Source organism: Erinaceus europaeus, chromosome 3, assembly GCF_950295315.1.
Source record: "Erinaceus europaeus chromosome 3, mEriEur2.1, whole genome shotgun sequence".
Lineage (NCBI taxonomy): Eukaryota > Metazoa > Chordata > Mammalia > Eulipotyphla > Erinaceidae > Erinaceus > Erinaceus europaeus.
This window is the reverse complement of record NC_080164.1, coordinates 9,940,157-9,958,423: the sequence shown is the minus strand read 5'-3', so window position 1 is coordinate 9,958,423 and position 18,267 is coordinate 9,940,157. Positions and strand designations below refer to the sequence as shown.

General features: G+C 41.9%; 1 protein-coding gene across 30 annotated transcripts in view; it reads left to right on the top strand.

The window, feature by feature from the left end:
• Positions 1-18,267, top strand: part of PUM2 (pumilio RNA binding family member 2) — a 74,648-nt gene that overhangs the window by 16,358 nt on the left and 40,023 nt on the right. For 14 of the 30 annotated variants that reach the window (XM_060186605.1, XM_060186606.1, XM_060186619.1 and 11 more), the window contains exons 2-8: positions 1,071-1,139; positions 7,367-7,475; positions 9,228-9,335; positions 12,072-12,259; positions 12,823-12,992; positions 14,120-14,387; positions 14,623-14,716. In XM_060186605.1, the coding sequence (XP_060042588.1) occupies positions 1,089-1,139; positions 7,367-7,475; positions 9,228-9,335; positions 12,072-12,259; positions 12,823-12,992; positions 14,120-14,387; positions 14,623-14,716 (988 nt within the window). In that variant the 5' untranslated portion in view covers positions 1,071-1,088. Of the gene's footprint in view, positions 1-1,070; positions 1,140-2,050; positions 2,176-2,967; positions 3,039-7,366; positions 7,476-9,227; positions 9,336-12,071; positions 12,260-12,822; positions 12,993-14,119; positions 14,388-14,622; positions 14,717-18,267 lie in introns of all 30 variants that reach the window. The other 16 variants (XM_060186633.1, XM_060186617.1, XM_060186632.1 and 13 more) reach the window with 5 other exon arrangements.

Below are 18,267 nucleotides of genomic sequence, written 5' to 3'. Positions count from 1 at the left end.
CTCATGAAGTTTTCCCTTGCAGGTGGGGAGCAGGAGCTTGAGCCTGGGCCCTTGCACATGGCGACATGTGCTCTCACACGAGTGTGTCACCACCTGGCCCCCTAGTCTCCGGGTGCTAACATTTTATTATGATCTATGTAGCTAGGGGGGTTTCTCTCATTTGTCTTGGTTGTGTTTACTGAATGTTTTGACTCTGTAGATTTTGTCTTCATTAATGGGGGGCGGGGAGGGGATCTCCTGTTTGTCTAGATTACTTTCTCAGCTTGTTTTCTGCCACGACTGTAGTTACATGCATGCTAGGCCTCTTGGTGCCGTCCATTAGGCGGCTTTATTCAAACTGGAGCTCTGATGATAGCGTGTCTCCATAGTCACTGGCTCTGTATTTTTATCTCCAGTGAAATGTTTTTTTGTTTTGTTTTTGTTTAGATGTTTGTTGCTGTCATTCTGGGACCTCGAGCACACAATTTATGTGTCTAAAGGATTGTCGTCTAAAAGTGAAATGAATTTTTGTTTTGTTTTATTCCAGAGCACAACATGTTCAGCTGTGGTTTATGGTGGTGCTGGGGATTAAACCTGAGGACCTTTGCTGCCTCAGGCATGAGTCTTTTTTTTTTTTTTTTTTGCACAACTAGTGTACTGCTTCCTCAACCCAAAGTGAAAAGAATCTATGTACACCATTTAGTTTGCTCCCTTCTGTGACTTCCCTCCTCATTTTCCAGCAGCTCTGTTGACTCACCTGTGTGAATTCTCCACGTGCACTTCAGTGTCCTCCCCTGCCCCTGGTCTGGCCAGAGTTTGGTGGTGGTGGTGGGGTGGTGGTGGTGGTGGTGGTGGTGGTGGTGGTGGTGGTGGTGGTGGTGGTGGTTTTGAGCTAGCTTTTATACATAGCTAGCTTTGAGGCACACTTTAAAGTGGTTTACCAGGTTTGGTTTTCTAAAAAAATACTGGATGGCTACTGCTGTTTCTTAAATTCCCGAGAGGACGGTGAGACCGTTGGGGCTACTTGTCCAGAACTGTAGTCTAAATACCATCTTTGTGCTTTGTACTAATTGTTGTTTGTTATTCAACAGGTTTGATCTGTGGATGAAATGAATCATGATTTTCAAGCTCTTGCATTAGAATCTCGGGGAATGGGAGAGGTAAATATTTAAGTCCTGGAGTGTACAGCTTCATTCTTATCTCTAATTGCAAATTGTCTTGAAAATCGCTTTCCAAACGATGTGGCATTTTTAAACTGTCAGATAAATGCAGTGTTATAGGTGGGATGTTCAGTTTATTTATTTTTAACTTTTTTTGATGTTGAGCTCAACTATTATTTATGTCTAGTTGTTTGACTGAGTTAGCTAATGCCTTAATATTGGTAATAAGCCATAGTCCCGTAGATCAGGAAAGAGCTCTCGCTTCCTTTATCCTTGTCCTCTGTTGTATATGTGTTTGCTGTTTGCTTCAGCCACACTTAATTGTTCACTAATCTCTCTTCCAAAAATTTCTCCTTGTTTACTGTTTGCTTAATAAACTTCTAATTCTCTGCAATCTACTGAAAGACTCTTTCCCTGTTGTCCCATTACAACCGGCAGTGGAATTAAATTACTTCCTCATCTGACTTGTCACAGATCTTTATACACACTTTTATTATGTTATGGGTTACAGTTTGTTTTATTAGTCTTCTCTGTAGATTGTTAGCTTTGAATGACTAGCACACAGTGTACACTCTAAAGTATTGGGTAAATTTGTTCATCGGCCCTGCTAATCTGATTTTCACTGGGGCACCCCGTAAGCTTGCCAGGACATAATTGAAAGCATCAAACTAGTTTTCCATATACCTGATGAATATTTAGAGATTTTTTTTTAATTGATTATGAAAACCCTTGTGGTCATATTTTTATTTTGTCAATTCTACAATACTAACATAGTATGGACTTTGATAATAGAAATGAACAGTGAACAGACCTAAAACTGTGTAATTAACTGCTTGCTCCTGGAGATTATTTTACTTCAGTAGATTAGAGACCTTCATGAGACTCACTCGATCCAATGCTGTGCTCTTCAGATGCAGAAAAAGAGTCCAGTCACTCCTCTGGGCCACAAGAGGGCACCCTGCAGCTAGCTAACCCTCCCCTTCTCCAGAACAGCGTTTTCCAAAGAGTTTGTCATTTTCAGAGGACTGATTTAAGGGTGAGTTAAGGTGCTTAAGCTTAAGTATTACCAAAGTAAACGTGTTAGTCCAGTGCGTAAGGGAAAAATAATGGGCCCTTTGAAAATTTGAGAGAGGGAATACAGTTTTGTTTTTAAAAAAAATACAATTTTACTGCATCTCAGTGCTGTTTGAGCTATTCTTAACACCATGGGTAAATAAAGTCATTTGAAAAGAGCTTCTGATTTCCCCCCCCCCCTCCACACACACCCGCCACTTGTTTCCTTTGGTCTTTAGAAATAGAATAGCATAGCTTAAAAGTTTGTGTATTGTTTCAGGCTAGTGACAAACTTTTTTTTGAGTCATTAAAATCACTTTCTTCCCTTCCGTTTTGAAACAGTATTTGATAATTCCAAAGACATCTTTGCAGTTAAAAAAAAAGTGTCAGCGTCAGAGACGGTAGTTTAAAGAGTATAGTTATTTGAGGGTAGGTAGAGAATGGGATCATTGAGGTATTTTTGGGAGAGAAGCTGGGTTGAGTGAACGAAGCTTTAACTTAGTGGGGTTTTTTTTCTTTTTTTTTTTTTTTTCTTTTAACGAAGATGTCAGACATAGGATAAAGGTGGCTAGCATCTAGTTCAGTTTTATGGTGGGTCACAGTACATTCATGACCTTCCCCTGCTATAGGTGTTTTTATAAATTGTTAAGTCATTATTTCTTGACATTTTACCAACTAACACTGTTAACTCTGAGAGGCCGCCGGGAAACCTCCTCAGGTTTCTGACTGCAGATTCTCTCTCCCACAAGCCTTTCTATCTTTCCTCATCTCACAGGCTGCAGGGAACCTTCAGGGATTTCCTTCTTTGCCTGTCTCTCTCTTACCAGTCTTCTCCCTTCCTGACAGGTGAGATTTTTTTTTTTGTTTGTTTGTTTGTTTGGCTTGATTTTTTTTTTAAATCCCAGAATTCACTTTGTTTAATTAAGCAGTCTTGAATTTCTGAGTCTCGAGATTTCTAAAATTGCTTGTTTATTTTTTAATGCAATGTCCTTTTGTAATGGATTGCCCTATCTAAACACTAGTTTCTGTGATTACGTCTTAAGTTCTGAAAGTGTGATGTATAAAGCATTGTGTTTATAGAGAGGACTGTTTTCAAGTGTAGTGGACCATGATAGTTTTACAGACCCATCACTAGAAACACATTTTTATTTTACAACTAGGAAGATAGGAAATTCTCATCCAGATCTAGAAACAGATTAGTATTCTTCCATTCATAATCCATCCTTTCCATTTTTCCCCTGATTGCTGTTGTCGAAGATTTAACAATTTGCATTATGTTATGACTTAAAAGGAGAAAAGTTCTGGGTTGAATTCGACTTCATTAGTATAGTGTTTTATTTATTTGTGAGAGGGGGTAAAAAACCCAAACATCACTCTGGCACGTGTGGTGCCAGTCACCAAACTCAGAACCTCATGCTTTCAGGCCAGTACTTCATCCTCCCTGTGCTGTTTGTGTGTCGGTTTGCTTTCTCAGGGAGTGGAAGGCACCTGCACAAAATCCTCTAAGGAACCCAGAGTTTTAATCAGTGTGCTGATGGGTTTTGTTTTGGGGAAATAAATATTACTTTCCCCCCTCTTTCTCTCTTTTTTTTTTCCCCTTTATAAAAGATTGCTTATGGAGCGGAAGGTAGACCAGACTAGCTTTCTGGCATCATGTGGGAGTCGGGTCGGCCAGCCCACACATGCAAGTCCAGCGCCTCCCTGCTGAGCCACCCCCCAGCCACTCCCATTTCTTAGTGATGAAATCTTCTTTATACCACCTGGACTTTGTATGTATGATTCCATGGCTCTCTGCAGGTGTGTGTGTGTGTGTGTGTGTGTGTGTGTGTGTGTGTGTGTGTATGTGTGTGTGCGTGTGTGTGTGTGTGTGTGTGGTTTGAGAATAGTTTCTTAAATATAGACTATTTATTAGGAAAATATGTATCAGGATCTCAGGTAGCTGTGAAGTGAAAAGTGGATTAAGGAGACTTGTTTGCTCAGGTCTGTCAGCATGCCTTGAGTTAAGTTGAAGACAGTAAAGTGTGAACATTTTGGTCAGGCACAGATCTCTCTCAGATTCTCTGGTTTTGATCTGAGCGGCTAGGGGGTGACTGGAGTGGAAACTGGCTATTTGAAATAGGGCTTAGATAATTACTAAGTTGTGTCAGTGTAATCCCTGTCTCAACAGTTCTCTCAGACTTGATTCATTCTGATGAGTACCCACGTTATTCTGCTGTGATACTATTCTTGCTTTTTTCATCAGCTCTAGTTCAAGCCCAATCTTGACATTTTCAGAAATACTGACAAATTCTGTTTCAGAAATACTGATAAATTCTGAGTTACAGACTATATTTTTGTTTGTGCCTGGAATTAAACAGCGTTCAGTTACCCTAGTGCTAGTGCCAATTACTAGCTTGATTTATATGTAACTTCGGACAGTTTACTTAAGTTCTGGCTCTGGTTCCTTATACAAGATGTGATTATTAAGCAGCTGTTCCTTACAGACAGTAGTGGTTTCGTGATCCCTGTAACATACTCAGATTGACTTTAGGACAGCTACAGAAATGTTGACTAGAAGCAGTTAGGAACAGCTAGCCAGTTAGACCCTGCTGGCAAGTTACTACTTAAATCTGATGACAATGATGTATTTATTTGTACCTTCGGTGTGAAGGCAGCTACGGTTGATGTGTCTTTCTGTGTGGCAGGTGCTACCCTAAGCTCCTGCTTTCCATTGGCACCAAAATCACCAAGTTGTGCTTGCTGGCGATACCTAGGGACGTTAGGGAGGGAATGGTGGGAAGTGTGTACACTGTTGTCCTAACAGAAATGATTACAAGTTTGAGAAACACCATTCTGGGGTGCTAGGGAATTACCTCTTATTTTCGGCGTAATTATTTCATATGAAATAGTTTTCATGTGCGAGGGGGAGACAGCAGAGCCAGCGCCCCGGTCCTCGGTGCATTATGGGTCTGACGGAGAGCCTGGGGCATCTAAGATGTGCGCCCTGCCAGCTACTTCCCTGACCCTAGTGAATGAATACTTAGTCCTTGCATCTAGGCCTACCTCTTAGGAGCCTCCTTCATCAGTCATGGTTTTTAACAGCCCCTCCTCCTTGTTAGCAGAAAGCATTCCAGCTTAGATAAAATAGAATGCCTTCATTTAAAGCATAATGTAGGCATTTGTCTATGAAGCTTTATAGTTCTTAGGACTATTAACATAGTTGGTTTGATGATTTGTATCAGAAAGATCTGAAGTGTAGCAAGTGCACTTAAAAGGAACTTCAGCCAGATTTTTATTCTTTGTTTTGAGGTGGCAGTGCTGTTGACTGACTGACTTGGAGATGGCGATTCCCACGCTAGGAAAGCCTGAAAGAAAGGGCTAATGAAATCTGCACAGTTGGGATGGATTTGCATATTTATCCGCTGATCTCTGTTCATTAAACAGAAGAGGAGATGGTTAGTAGTGCACTGGGTGCACAAAGCGGCATGGTTTTAGTGTAGAATCGCTGTGTGTTAGGGAACTGTGAGGACATAGTGTTGGCCAGATAATACATTTTACAGATTGTCAAGAAACTCCTGGCTCTTGTTTTCTGTAATTTGCTTTTTTTTTTTTTTTTTCTTTTTTCTATTTCTACTCCCGTAAAAAGTCTCCAGGGGCAAATCTCTTTTTTATTGCTATTAATGACTAAACTGTTTTCCTCTGAAATTGTCTCCTCACAGAGGTTCTGTAATTAATACTGCCCTAGAAAATCAGTTTGTTAAAGTTTTATTCTTTTTTTAACCCTCTCCCCCACCCCCATTTGTAGGCTAACTCTCCTAAATATCTCACAGATCCATTTTATTGTCTCATTTCTTTCTGCCAGTATTGTTTCCATTCTTGTTATCCTGACCTGGTAATTTTCTTGAACTGATCTCCTTGCCTTCAGGCTAGACTGTCCATTATTCTTAAAATTTGGAGCCTGAATTGTTTTCTAAAGTGTCTTGTTGCCAACCTTCCATGATACCCCTTTGCTTCGTTGTGATATGCAGTTTCTCTAGCATGGCATCAAGATGATATGGCTTGACCTTTCCACGTCTTCCTCCTCGTCATTCCCTGCACACCTTCTGTGTTTTGGCTCCTGACTTACCGTCTTCATCCTTCATCTTCATCACATTCGCCATCTCTACATAGGATCTTATCTCAGATCCATTCCAAGTTGCTAAGCTACTTTTTATTATAGTCTCTGTGAACTCTGAAGATAAGATCACTGTGCCCATGAGAAAATAAATGCTGGTAGTTGAGTCAGATAAGTATAGTAAGAAAAGTACTGCAGGTGTGGTTCCGGACCCTCAAAGACTGGGCACCTCAGCCTGGCACCCTAAGGAGAATGGGTTTCTCTCTCTGCTTACTTCACACGCCAGAGGCACATCTTAGAAAGCTAGCGTTTCTTTTCAATCAACAAGCATGACCTGTCTTCACCTCTGAATGTCAGACAAGGTGAAGAGGTGAAGTATGGACGGATAATTTAGGAGCTATCCAAATGTACATCTTAAGTAATTAGGGGATAGTTGTATCAACACAGTTTTTACTTGCTGTGTGAGGCGGCACTGTGTAGAGTAGGGGACAGAACTTTTAAACTGTTATCTCAGAAGTATTTGAGGGTCATTTTTGTGTGTCTCTTCTGCTCACCATGCCTATATGATTTGGACTGAGTAGACTGTTAACACTCAGAACATAGGAAACACTCAGAACATAGGATGAGTTTATTCTTCCTGTCGAGAATAGAGTTGACTTCTGTTGAATAACTGAAACTGACGTAAGAATGGAAATAATCTGTTAAGTGCGATGTAGGTTAAGAAGTGACCATGGTAGCATCTGGAAGTAAAGAAAAATTTAATCACCTAGAAAGATGCTTTTATGTTGTATGAAGTAAGAAATTCAGTGAGTCTTTAGAAAAAAGAACGTATAGATGCAATCACTTGACATGAAACTTTTGTGAAATGTAGAAAATCTGAAGTGTATACTAATTAATGTTCAGCTTTAGGGCTGTTAGACTCAGTACTCAAAAACTCAAGTGAGGAGTTATTTTTTATGGTTCATTCTGAATTTTTTGTTAGCATTGAAATACTTGTACATATGTATCAGTGGTAAGTTTGCACCTCCTGTGTATTATTTGTAATTAGAATAACATTCTTTTTTTTTTCACCCCCAAATAGCTTTTGCCTACCAAAAAGTTTTGGGAACCTGATGATTCAACAAAAGATGGACAAAAAGGCATATTTCTTGGGGATGACGAATGGAGAGAGACTGCATGGGGAGCTTCTCGTAAGTTATCGGGGGTGTTTGTGTAACGCAAGAACCTGATCGTGGAGGTTTTTTTAAAATTTACTTCCGAACAATACTGGGAGGAAATTGTGATTTCATAAAACATTGTTTACATCTCAATTGATGCTATACTCAGGAGTCTGAAATGTTTGTGATGATAATAGTTGAAGTAAAGTTTTATTTAAAATTAACGTACCATAAAGTTCTGTGTTTTCACAGAAGTAGAGGGCACATTAAATAACCATAGGACTTTTCCTCTGTAAATTGTTTTAGATGACTTAGCTCATTGCTGCACAACATAGCTTTATGTCAGACATACCATACCCAGAGATGATGGGAATGCTTAGTAAGGTAGAACTCCCAGAAAGGGGCCAGAATGTTAAACATTTTGAATACGTAAGCAGTGAAGAAGAAGATACTGTAATTGGAAAAGGGAAAGGGGCATAGGGAGCAAAATTCACAGTAGGGCACAAAGCCTTTTTTTATAAATTAAAAGGCAATTATAAATTTTTTAATTATAAATTATTTTTATTATTATTATAAATTATTTTTTATAAATTAAAAGGCAAACTGTATATTTAGACTGTTATTTTATTTATTTATTATCATATTTTACTTTTTGTTTTAACCAGAGCACTGCTTGGCTCCAGTTTATCGGTCATGCTGGGGGTTGAGCCCAGGACATCGGAGCCTCAGGCATAACCATTAACGCTATCTCCCCAAGAATTTCCTATTAGTAAAAATTGAGAGAAGTCTATAAAGAACCATCAGCAAGTATGTAAAATAGGTTTTCTGGTCACTGCCCCCATGGGCCAAGTGCCACAAAGGAGACTTGGACCTGAGACTGTTCGGTGGCCCTTGCTGAGCCTGTGCCTCCCTGCCTGCCACGGCTATGCCCTTACTGACAGACAGGGCAAAGCGATCCTAGCACGTAGCTTTCAACTTTCCTTACTGAGTTGTACCTCAGGACAGACTCAGTTGCTCCGGAACTCTAGGACACCCACCCCTTGGGCACCAGGCAGGCTCTGTGTGCTATCACCTACCGTGGCATGTACCAAAGACGACCTCGTGTCCTTGTATGCCCGTCAGATTTGAGGTGTCCCACTTTTGTCAGGAACCCCACGCAGATTACCCAAGGGTGGCAGGTTAGCGTTTCTCTACTGATGGCTCTGTGGCCTGAGTGTGGTTGATGGTGGTCACGTGACCTCTGGAAGCCATCAAGGTGAAGGTCATTCTTGAACAGACCTCCTCTAACTTAAGTACAGAGGGGTCTTCCGTAGTCAGGGGGATTGTTGCAGAGTTAGGGTTGAGGGGACATAGCAGGGACCCTCCCATGCCATGTACATCTTCCTCGTGACCTCCCCTTTCAGGCAACTGGTGTAGGGGGAACAACTCCAGCCAGCCCTAGCACCCTCTGTAGTGGAGTGCTGAGAGCTGTCAGAGGTGTGGGGACCATATTTGGACACGACCCAGCCCCGAGAAAAGGACAGACGTGAAAATGTGGCTCTGCTGCTCGAAGATCCTGAGGAGTGAGTGCGAGGGCTCAGTGTTAGGTAGATATTTTCGGTGTGTCTGTCTTTACTGGTAGATGTGAGCTCAGAAGTAGGTGAACGTTAGCAGTGTTCTAGGGGATGAATCACGGGCTTCGCTCATGTGGGCAGCTTACCCAGCCCCATTTTTTAATGTGATGCCAGGGCCTCATGCATGCTTGACACCATCACCCTGGGCCATCTTCTTCATTTTTTATTTTAGAAAGAAAGAGGAGAGACACCACAGCACCGCTCCACCATCTGTGGAACTTCCCCGGTGCTGTGATGCTCCCATGTGGTGCCAGGACTAGAACCCAGGGCCTCGCAGATGGTAAGTTGTGTGTTTAACTGGGTGAGCTATCTCCCTGCCCCTCCGGCCCAATCTTTTCACTCTTGATACTCTCAACACTCAGGGTATTCTGCCACCCAGGAAGCGCCCGTGGTGCTCTCGCAGCGCTCGTGTGATCACAGGGTGTACTACCCGCTGCTTCCTGCCCGCCGGGTGATTGTTTTAATGGACATTTATTGAATGCTAAACCCAAAGCAAATTTATTGAATTCTTCCCAAAGCAACTTATCATTTTTTAAAAAATTCTTTTATATGTATTTATTTATTCCCTTTTTTTGTTCTTATTGTTTTATTATTGTAGTTATTACTGATGTCATTGTTGTTGGATAGGACAGAGAGGAAGAGGGGAAGACGGGGGGGGGGGGGAGGGAGATAGACACCTGCAGACCTGCTTCACTGCCTGTGAAGCGACTCCCTTGCAGGTGGGAGCTGGAGGCTCGAATCGGGATCCTTATGCCGTGATCCTTATGCTGGTCCTTGCGCTTTGCGCCTCCTGCGCTTAACCCACTGCACTACTGCCAGACTCCTTGCAACTTATCATTTTTACGGAAAGTTATGTCCATGACAGTAGGGGCCTTTATTTTGTACTTTATTCGTTCTTAGAACTGTCCTACTGGCACTGTTAATTTTGGCATGTTCTCTGGATTATTCCAGGCCTTTGGATGTTCTGGTGTCCTTCAATGGAATACCTTTGCCACCGCTGTTTTGTCCCGCTCACTTGAACTCCTGACCCTTCATGTCAGTTCCTTTGAGATTCCTGTTAAGACTGGGAAGCTCTAGGCCCCTTCTCTCTGTTTCCATCTTATCCTGAATTGGGGTAGTGTTGTGGGTTGAACACGGCTTATCATGGGAATAATGCTGGTGACAAATGAAGATAACTACTCTCTTGGTTAAATTTACTGAAACAAACATGTTTTAGGGTTGGGGAGGTAGCATATGGTTATGTAAAAAGACTTTCCATGCCTAAGGCACCAGTGGTCCCAGACTCAATCCCTAGCACCACTGTAAGCCAGAGATGAGCAGTGTTCTGGTTTATTTATTATTATTATTATTATTATTATTATTATTATTATTATTATTATTATTTTACTATGGACCAGTGAAGGTAATTATTTAAAACTTATCAGTTAGTGAATTTACAGTTGAGTGCCTCAAGGATAATTCAGCCCTTTAAGGAGCAGGCATCGTTGTGCATGGTGGTACCTGCTGCTTACAGATGAGTCAGGTACAGGTAGTTTAATGGGTTGTTGGTTTTATAATTTTGTCAAAAACAATGTCGCCACATGTTTTTGGATCTTAAACAGTGCTTTGTTTGTTTGTTTCTGCCACGAAATAGGCAGAAACTTTGTTTCGTTTTTTTTCTTTCCAGGCCAGCCCCTGAAAAATTATCTCTAAGTAGAGTCTTATCTTCTCCTCATCTCTTCCTCCCCCTTTTCTTTTCTCCCCTCTCCTTTCCCTTCCCCTCCTTCCCCTTCCTTTCCTTCTTCCCTTCCTGCCCTCCCCCTTCCTTCTTTCCTCCCTCTCCCCTTTTCTCCCCTCCTTCCCCTCTTTCTCCTCCCCTCCCCCATCTCACCATATAGGCTTGGTGCCTATTTGAGGAGTCCACTGATTCCAATAGCCACTTTTTTCTTGTCTTTTTTTTTTTTTTTTTCTCTCTCTCTATTTTACTTGTTAGCACAGAGAGAAATTGAAAGGGCAAAGAGACACACCTGCAGTACTTCACTGCTCATGCAGCTTCATACCTGTGGATGAAGAGAGGGCTCGAACCTGAATATGTATATAATTACTAGGGAATGAACCCTTCCTTGCACATGGGTAATACAGCTAAGTCACTGTCCTTGCTCAACTGCTTATTTTCCTGCTTAGTTTTTAGAGAGGGAAGGCACCAAGTACTGCTCTGCCATCCATGGGATCCGTTAGGATGCCTCCCAGAGCCTCGTGGGGTGACTCAGCCGTGCACTTCAAGCAGTTGTTAGGAGGAAATGATTTGTGGCCAGTACTTGGTTGTTGCTGTTTTTCCCAAGCATTTAAGATTTGGAGATAGGCTATTTTTTCTCCAAAGTCATTTGTGTTAAAGCTATATGTTCTGCTAACTTAGAAGGAAGGGTTTGTTTTATTCTTTTTTCTATATTTATTTGTTTATTTTCCCTTTTATTGCCCTTGTTTTTTATTGTTGCTGTAGTTATTACTACTGTTGTTACTGATGTTGTTGTTGGAGAGGACAGAGAGAAATGGAGAGAGGAGGGAAAGACAGGGGAGAGAAAGAGAGACACCTGCAGACCTGCTTCACTGCTTGTGAAGCGACGGGCTCAAACCGGGATCCTTACACCGGTCCTTGCGCTTAACCCCCTGCGCTACCATCCCACTCCCTGTTCTTATTCTTCTAGGCTTTGTCTCTAAAAGTTTTGACGTGAATTGTGAAATCATCAAAAAAAAAAAAAACTTGGACCAGATGTGTACAGGCAGCTAAGCTTTCAGGTTCTTATTTTTGTCCCCACTAATCTTTCTGGTTTGACTGTTATTCCCCTAACTTTCTACCAATTTCTTGCCACCTGTGTTCTTAAATTGTGTGCCCAGTCCAGTGAGTCCCAACGAAAGGGAGAGCTTTTTATGTTTACACACTAGTGCTCAACAGAAGACGTTTTTCTTAGCATCTTTCTTTAACACAGCAATTTGTTTAACTTCATAGTACAACAGCTGTTTTCTTTCTTCCAAACAGACCATTCAATGTCCCAGCCTATTATGGTCCAGAGAAGAGCTGGACAGGGTTTTCATGGAAACAGTGAAGTAAATGCAATACTGTCTCCGCGATCAGAAAGTGGAGGCCTTGGTGTGAGCATGGTCGAATATGTACTAAGTTCTTCTCCTGCTGATAAATTGGATTCTCGATTTAGGAAGGGAACTTTTGTAAGTATTTTGAGTTTAATAAAAAAAAAAAAAAGGCAATCCTTTAAAAATTGCTTGTTGCTGATTGGTTAGCTGTAAGTCATTTTATTTCTGTAGACCTTTCGCAAGGCTAATGGAGATTTTATGACTACTAGTACTCTTTGTTTTCACCTCTTAGTCAGTTCTTAAATTATTTGACTTTATAGATCCAGTGTGGATGTTTGTATCTAACCAAGTTAACGGAAATCAGACAGTTTTTAAAACTGCACCTTGTAAGAGAACCTGCTTTTTCATAGTTGCACTTGATCTGAAAGTTACTAAAGAAAATCAACTGCGCTTTAAGTAGAATTGTAGTCTTGCCTGTGATGTTACTGATTTTCCATCACCACTGTAGTTATGGTTGCCTTGGCATTTGTTATATAAATCACTGGCTTGTACTCAGTTTTTGGCCTTTGAAAAAGTTAGTTGTTTCTGAAACTAAAACAAAATTGGGTGCTTTCTTGCTTACTAGCATTGTAGTATAGTTTTAGGGGTGGGTGGGTGTGTTTCAACTAAATCCTTAGAACCAAATGATTTCTCCTCAGGGCACTAGAGATGCTGAAGCAGATGGATCTGAGAAAGGAGATCAGAAGGGCAAGGCTTCTCCATTCGAGGAGGACCAAAATAGAGACCTTCAACAAGGAGATGATGAGGATTCTAAAATAAATGGCAGAGGTTTGCCAAATGGAATGGATGCCGATTGCAAAGATTTTAAGTAAGTTTTAATTTGTCAAAAAGAAAAGCCTGGGGCCTAGGTGGCGGCGTACCAGGTTAAGCGCACGCATTACAGTTGTAGCACAAGGTCCCAGGTTCAAGCCCCTGGTCCCCACCTGTAGGGGGAAAGTTTCACAATTGATGAAGCAGGGCTGCAGGTGTGTCTCTGTCTTCCTCTCCCTCTCTATCTCCCCAACTCCTCTCAGTTTCTATCTCTATCCAATAATAAATAAATACCAAAAAAAGAAAAAAAGAAAAGCCTATGTCTTCAGGGACTCTTAGTATTGCTATTGACGTGATTGTGTTTTGGACAGTTTTCCAGTTTTGGTTTATTTTGTTTCCCTTTGTCCATTGTCATAAAATGGAGGGAAATTGTATGGAATCAGTAATTGCAAACCATTTAAGATGGCATGCGAATTTTTGTAGATATAGCCTGGGTATTAACTTAGTGAGTTTGACTGATTCTCGTTACATTGTTACATTCCTTATCCCCTGTTGAGCTTTTAAAAACAAACATGATTAGGTTAGGGGCAGTGATCATTCTCACTGTGTGTGAGCTTGTGCTAATACTTAATAGTAGCTCTACACTAGGGAGACACGAACATATTAGACTTTTAAAAGTTAGCTGAGGGAGTCGGGCGGTAGTACAGCAGGTTAAGCGCATGTGGCGTGAAGCGCAAGGACCGGTGTAAAGATCCCAGTTCGAGCCCTTGGCTCCTTACCTGCAGGAGAGTCGCTTCACAGGTGTTGAAGCAGGTCTACAGGTGTCTGTCTTTCTCTCCCTCTCTGTCTTCTCCCTCCTCTCTCCATTGCTCTCTGTCCTCCAACGATGACATCAATAACAACAATAGCTACAATAACAATAAAAAACAAGGGCAACAAAAAATAAATATTGAAAAAAAATTTAAAAAGTTAGCGGAGAGCTCAGAATCCTTTAACAACATAGCTTTTTTTAAAAAAATTTTTTAATAGCTTGAAGAGAGAGAAAATTGAGAGTGAAGGGGAAGGGAGAGAGACACCTACAGACCTGCAAGTGGAGACACCGGGGGCTTGAACTCAGGTCCTTGGTACTTAACCTGGTGTGCCACCACCTGGCCCCTCATAATGCCTTTGTATTTTTTGATACAGTCGTACTCCTGGAAGTCGTCAAGCCTCTCCAACTGAAGTAGTTGAACGCCTGGGTCCCAATACTAATCCCCCAGAAGGATTGGGGCCTCTTCCTAATCCTGCAGTCAGTAAACCACTTGAGGAATTTTCAAATCCTGAAACTCAGAATCTGGATGCCATGGAACAAGTTGGTCTGGATTCTTTACAATTTGATTATCCTGGTAATCAGGTACCAATGGACTCTTCAGGAGCTACTGTAGGCCTTTTTGACTACAATTCCCAGCAGCAGGTAAGGCATGCCCTAATAATAATAATAATAATAATAATACCCCTCTCAAGCGTAGCTGGAAGTTCATGAGATGAACAGTAGGAGATTTGAACGCTCACTGGTTTATAAAGTAAAATTCCTTTGTGTTAGAGTGATTCCAAAGTGTCATGTGTCATAGATGTTCTACCCTCAGCTTTCTCCTTCCAACAACTGAAATGTTTGGCAAGTAACCTTGTGCGAACGGTCTTCCCAACAGCTCTTTCAGAGGACGAACGCTCTGACGGTCCAGCAGCTCAGCGCGGCCCAGCAGCAACAGTATGCTCTGGCCGCCGCCCAGCAGCCCCACATAGGTGAGTCTGTAACACAGCCCCTGGCTTTCCCTGTGCTGACTGATGGTATTCCAGGATTCCCCCTTTAAACAAGTTACGGATCTGAGAAGAGACCTCAGTGTCACTCTTGGCAGCTGTTGAACTCAGGACCTCACACTTGCAGGGCCTGTGCTCAATCTCTGATCCATCTCCCCAGCTGCTGCTTCATTATGTGTGGAGGCGCATGGTTGGGGTCGGAGAGCAGTCGGTTGCGGGTCAGTCGATTGCCTGGCAGCAGTGAAGATGCACTAGGGGGATAACAGTCTCTGGTGATGGCGGGCGGCCTTGTGGCTCGAGGAGAGCGGTTAGCGGGTAGCTGTGAGATTTACTCCTCCAGTCTGAAAGTGAGAAGGCAGCCACTTGGAAACTCAGATGTTACCTGTTGTCCAGTTGGAAGTGAGCCATTGTTTCGAAATATCGTTAGGAAATTGAAGGTCCCACAACATTTCTTCTTTTAGTCTATCTTCAGTCTTCAGCGTCAGGTTTTTTTTTTTTTTAGTTATACAGCTTTTGCTGCTAGAATGCAAGATCTGGCTTTCTGGTTTTGTTTGAAATGTAGGATTCATATGAGACTGCAGAATGTACAGAGGTTCCTGTCCCATTTCGTGGAGTCTTGTGGCAATTTAATGGATGCGTAGACACGTGTAAACGTTCGTGTGCCTATCAGATTTGAGCTAACCTTGATTTACTTTCTGGGCAGAAGAGGGATTCTTCTCAACATCAGAATTTGTTTGGCGTGATGGATATAGAACTAAGTTGGTTCTCTTTGCTCAAATGTGTAGCTTTCTTCCAATTCAATTAGTATTCTGTTGCATTTTATTTCAGCCAAAGACAAATAAGTCCTAATAATCACATGTACTTCAAACCTCTTTCCATTTCCCAGTTTGTGTTCTATGTCTGGATAGGTCCTTTCTTCTCTTAATTCAGTTTGGGGGGAAAAAAAAGTACTAATTCCTTTGTTAGTGTAGCAGGCTTCATTTCTTGGAACTGGGTGTTTTAATATTTGACAGGGTAGTATGGCTGTTACTGCTTTTCCTTTTTTTGAAATTTTCAGTTTTATATTCTTAATTGAATTTCTATGTGAATTTAGTAATAAACTATCTCCCAGACCATAGTTTATATATTTTTAACTAATTTAGGGAAAATCATCCTCAGTGTGCTGTTCAGAGAGCACAGCTTATCTTCACATGTTCAAGTTTCTGACTGACTTAGAGGGAGGTACTTGAAGCTCTTGATTAGCACATTATGGTGCCTTTTAGTAATTGAATTATTCTAACATCGTAGTAAGAAGAAACTTGTATATAATCTTTAATCTTTTGTAAAATTTATTTATAAATTAAAAATGTCGACAAGACCATAAGATAAGAGGGCTACAATTCTACATAATTCCCACTACCAGAGTCCAATAACTTCTTAATTTGCCAAATTTTGTGTAGGATTTTTGTAGCAATATCATATGTGAAATAACAGTGAACTTTTACATGGTCGTTAGAGACCTGGCAGAACTTGTTTGTGAAATTACCTTACAATCTTTGCAAATACGTTTGAAAAGTTGATTAAAATGGAGCCAAGAAAGTCTAAGAAGCCTGCTAGTCATTATCTCACAGTTAAAGTACTCCGTCTAGCCCCGTGAGTTCTTTTATTCCAGCCTGGTGACAGCTTGTTTAGAAATAGACTGCCCAAGGGGTCAGTAGTAGCACACTCGTTTAAACACGTACCATGTGCAAGGACCTGGGTTTAAGCCCTTATAGGAGGGAAGCTTCACCAGTAGTGAAGCAGAGCTGTAGGTTTTTTCCTTATCTCTCTCCTTCTCTGTTCCCATTCCCTCTAAATTTCTGTCTGTCCTATACAATTAAATAAAATGGGGGGGGGGGAATATAAGAGAAGGACGCAGTTCGATAGAATATAGTATGTGTCTACTGCTGGCTTATATGACTAAGAAAGTTGTGGTCCATAGACACAATGAGCTTTTATGGAGCTGTTGAAAATGATGAGGTCATCCGTCTCCTTGCAAGATCTTGGTCAGAACTTGAGGTTATCAAGTTGAGTGAGACAAGCCAGAAAGAGAAAGACCAATATCGAATGTTCTCACCTATAGGTGGAATTGAAGAATAAAGGCAGTCAGAGGAAACTCCTGAGCTGAGGGGCCATGGCTGGCCAGACTAGCAGTTGTTGCACAGGAATGGCACAGGCCTGGGAGGATCCACAGAGAAGGGGGATCCCAGTCCTGCGGGCTTCTTAGATCAGAGTCGGCCTCAGTCTAAGGTGCTCACTGCTCCCAGGGGCTGGGGTCTGCTAAGAAGAAGGACAGGAACCTCAATCGATGTGACCAAGGCAGGTGTGCTGTCCAGGAGCTCCACTCTTCTTTCTGGAGATCCTTGAGTCATGGGGGCCACAGGGAAGCTTCCCCTGTGGGCTCTGCCGGCAGAGGCTCGGTCCTGGGCGTTAGAAGTGCTGAGGCCTGGAACACGCAGGAACTGTGAAGACGCAGTTGCTGCTCTGTTGCAGGAGTCTGTCCAGGGCATCTCAACAGGGGCAGCTCCAGGGCTGTCTCCTGGGCCTTTGCTTGGGCTGCTAGGTGTCTCGGCCCAGCCCCTTGGCATGGCAAAGCATGTGCTGACTCTACTCTAAAAGGAGCTCTTCCAAATGCCCCCGCCCCTGAGCCGCTGCCTGATGGTTTTGGCTGATTCCCAGTACCTGCTCCTCAGTTCTTCACTGGCTAGGAATGCCCACTCGTAACAGAAGCTCAGAATCTCCTGGTCTGTCCGGTAGACAAGAGGCTGCCCTGAGTAATATTGCTGTGCTCGGAGTTCCTTTCTCACCCTGTTGTTCTCAGAGTGTGTAATCTCCAAGTGCACCACTGGCATTTTCAATATCTTTGCTTTTGAGTGTTTCATCATTAAAAGGTCCTGATCAAATTGTGGGTCACAGTCAGAAATTTGAAGGTTATTTTGTTGAATTCTGAATTTTGATTTAAATGCCTAGTAGACTTCAAGATACTGCTCTTTTTGAGTACTTTAAAAAAAAAAATCTGTATTACGCCTAGATTTGGACCATACCAGCCACCCTGTAATCCTCTTTTCAATTTGAATATTTCTGGTCTCCTACTGCATCCTTCTCCATAATTCCTCAGCTTCAACTCTGTTTCATAAGTATTGCATATGATTATCTTAAAATATTTCACAAATACTCATCACTGTAACTGAGATCATGGTGAGAGAAAAACCAGTATCTGTCTTTGCTTTCACTAAATTCTTGTTGACTTCGACCAGGAGCGTAAAATCACTCTCCTGCTTAAAACTTGATTGTTGCTTTCAGTCGAAAAGCTACAGAAGTGGGGAGCTTCTCATGAGTCCAGTTTCATTGGACTGTATGCTACAACCCACGCTTACTCAGCCCTTCCAACGCTTGTTAGCGCCCTCTTTCCTGTGCCTTTGGTGATCTCACTAGATGGAGTGGTATCTCAAGGCAAAATTAAGTCTTCCTCACTGTTGATTGAATCCCTAGCTCAAAGCAGGGTCGGGACACAGTCA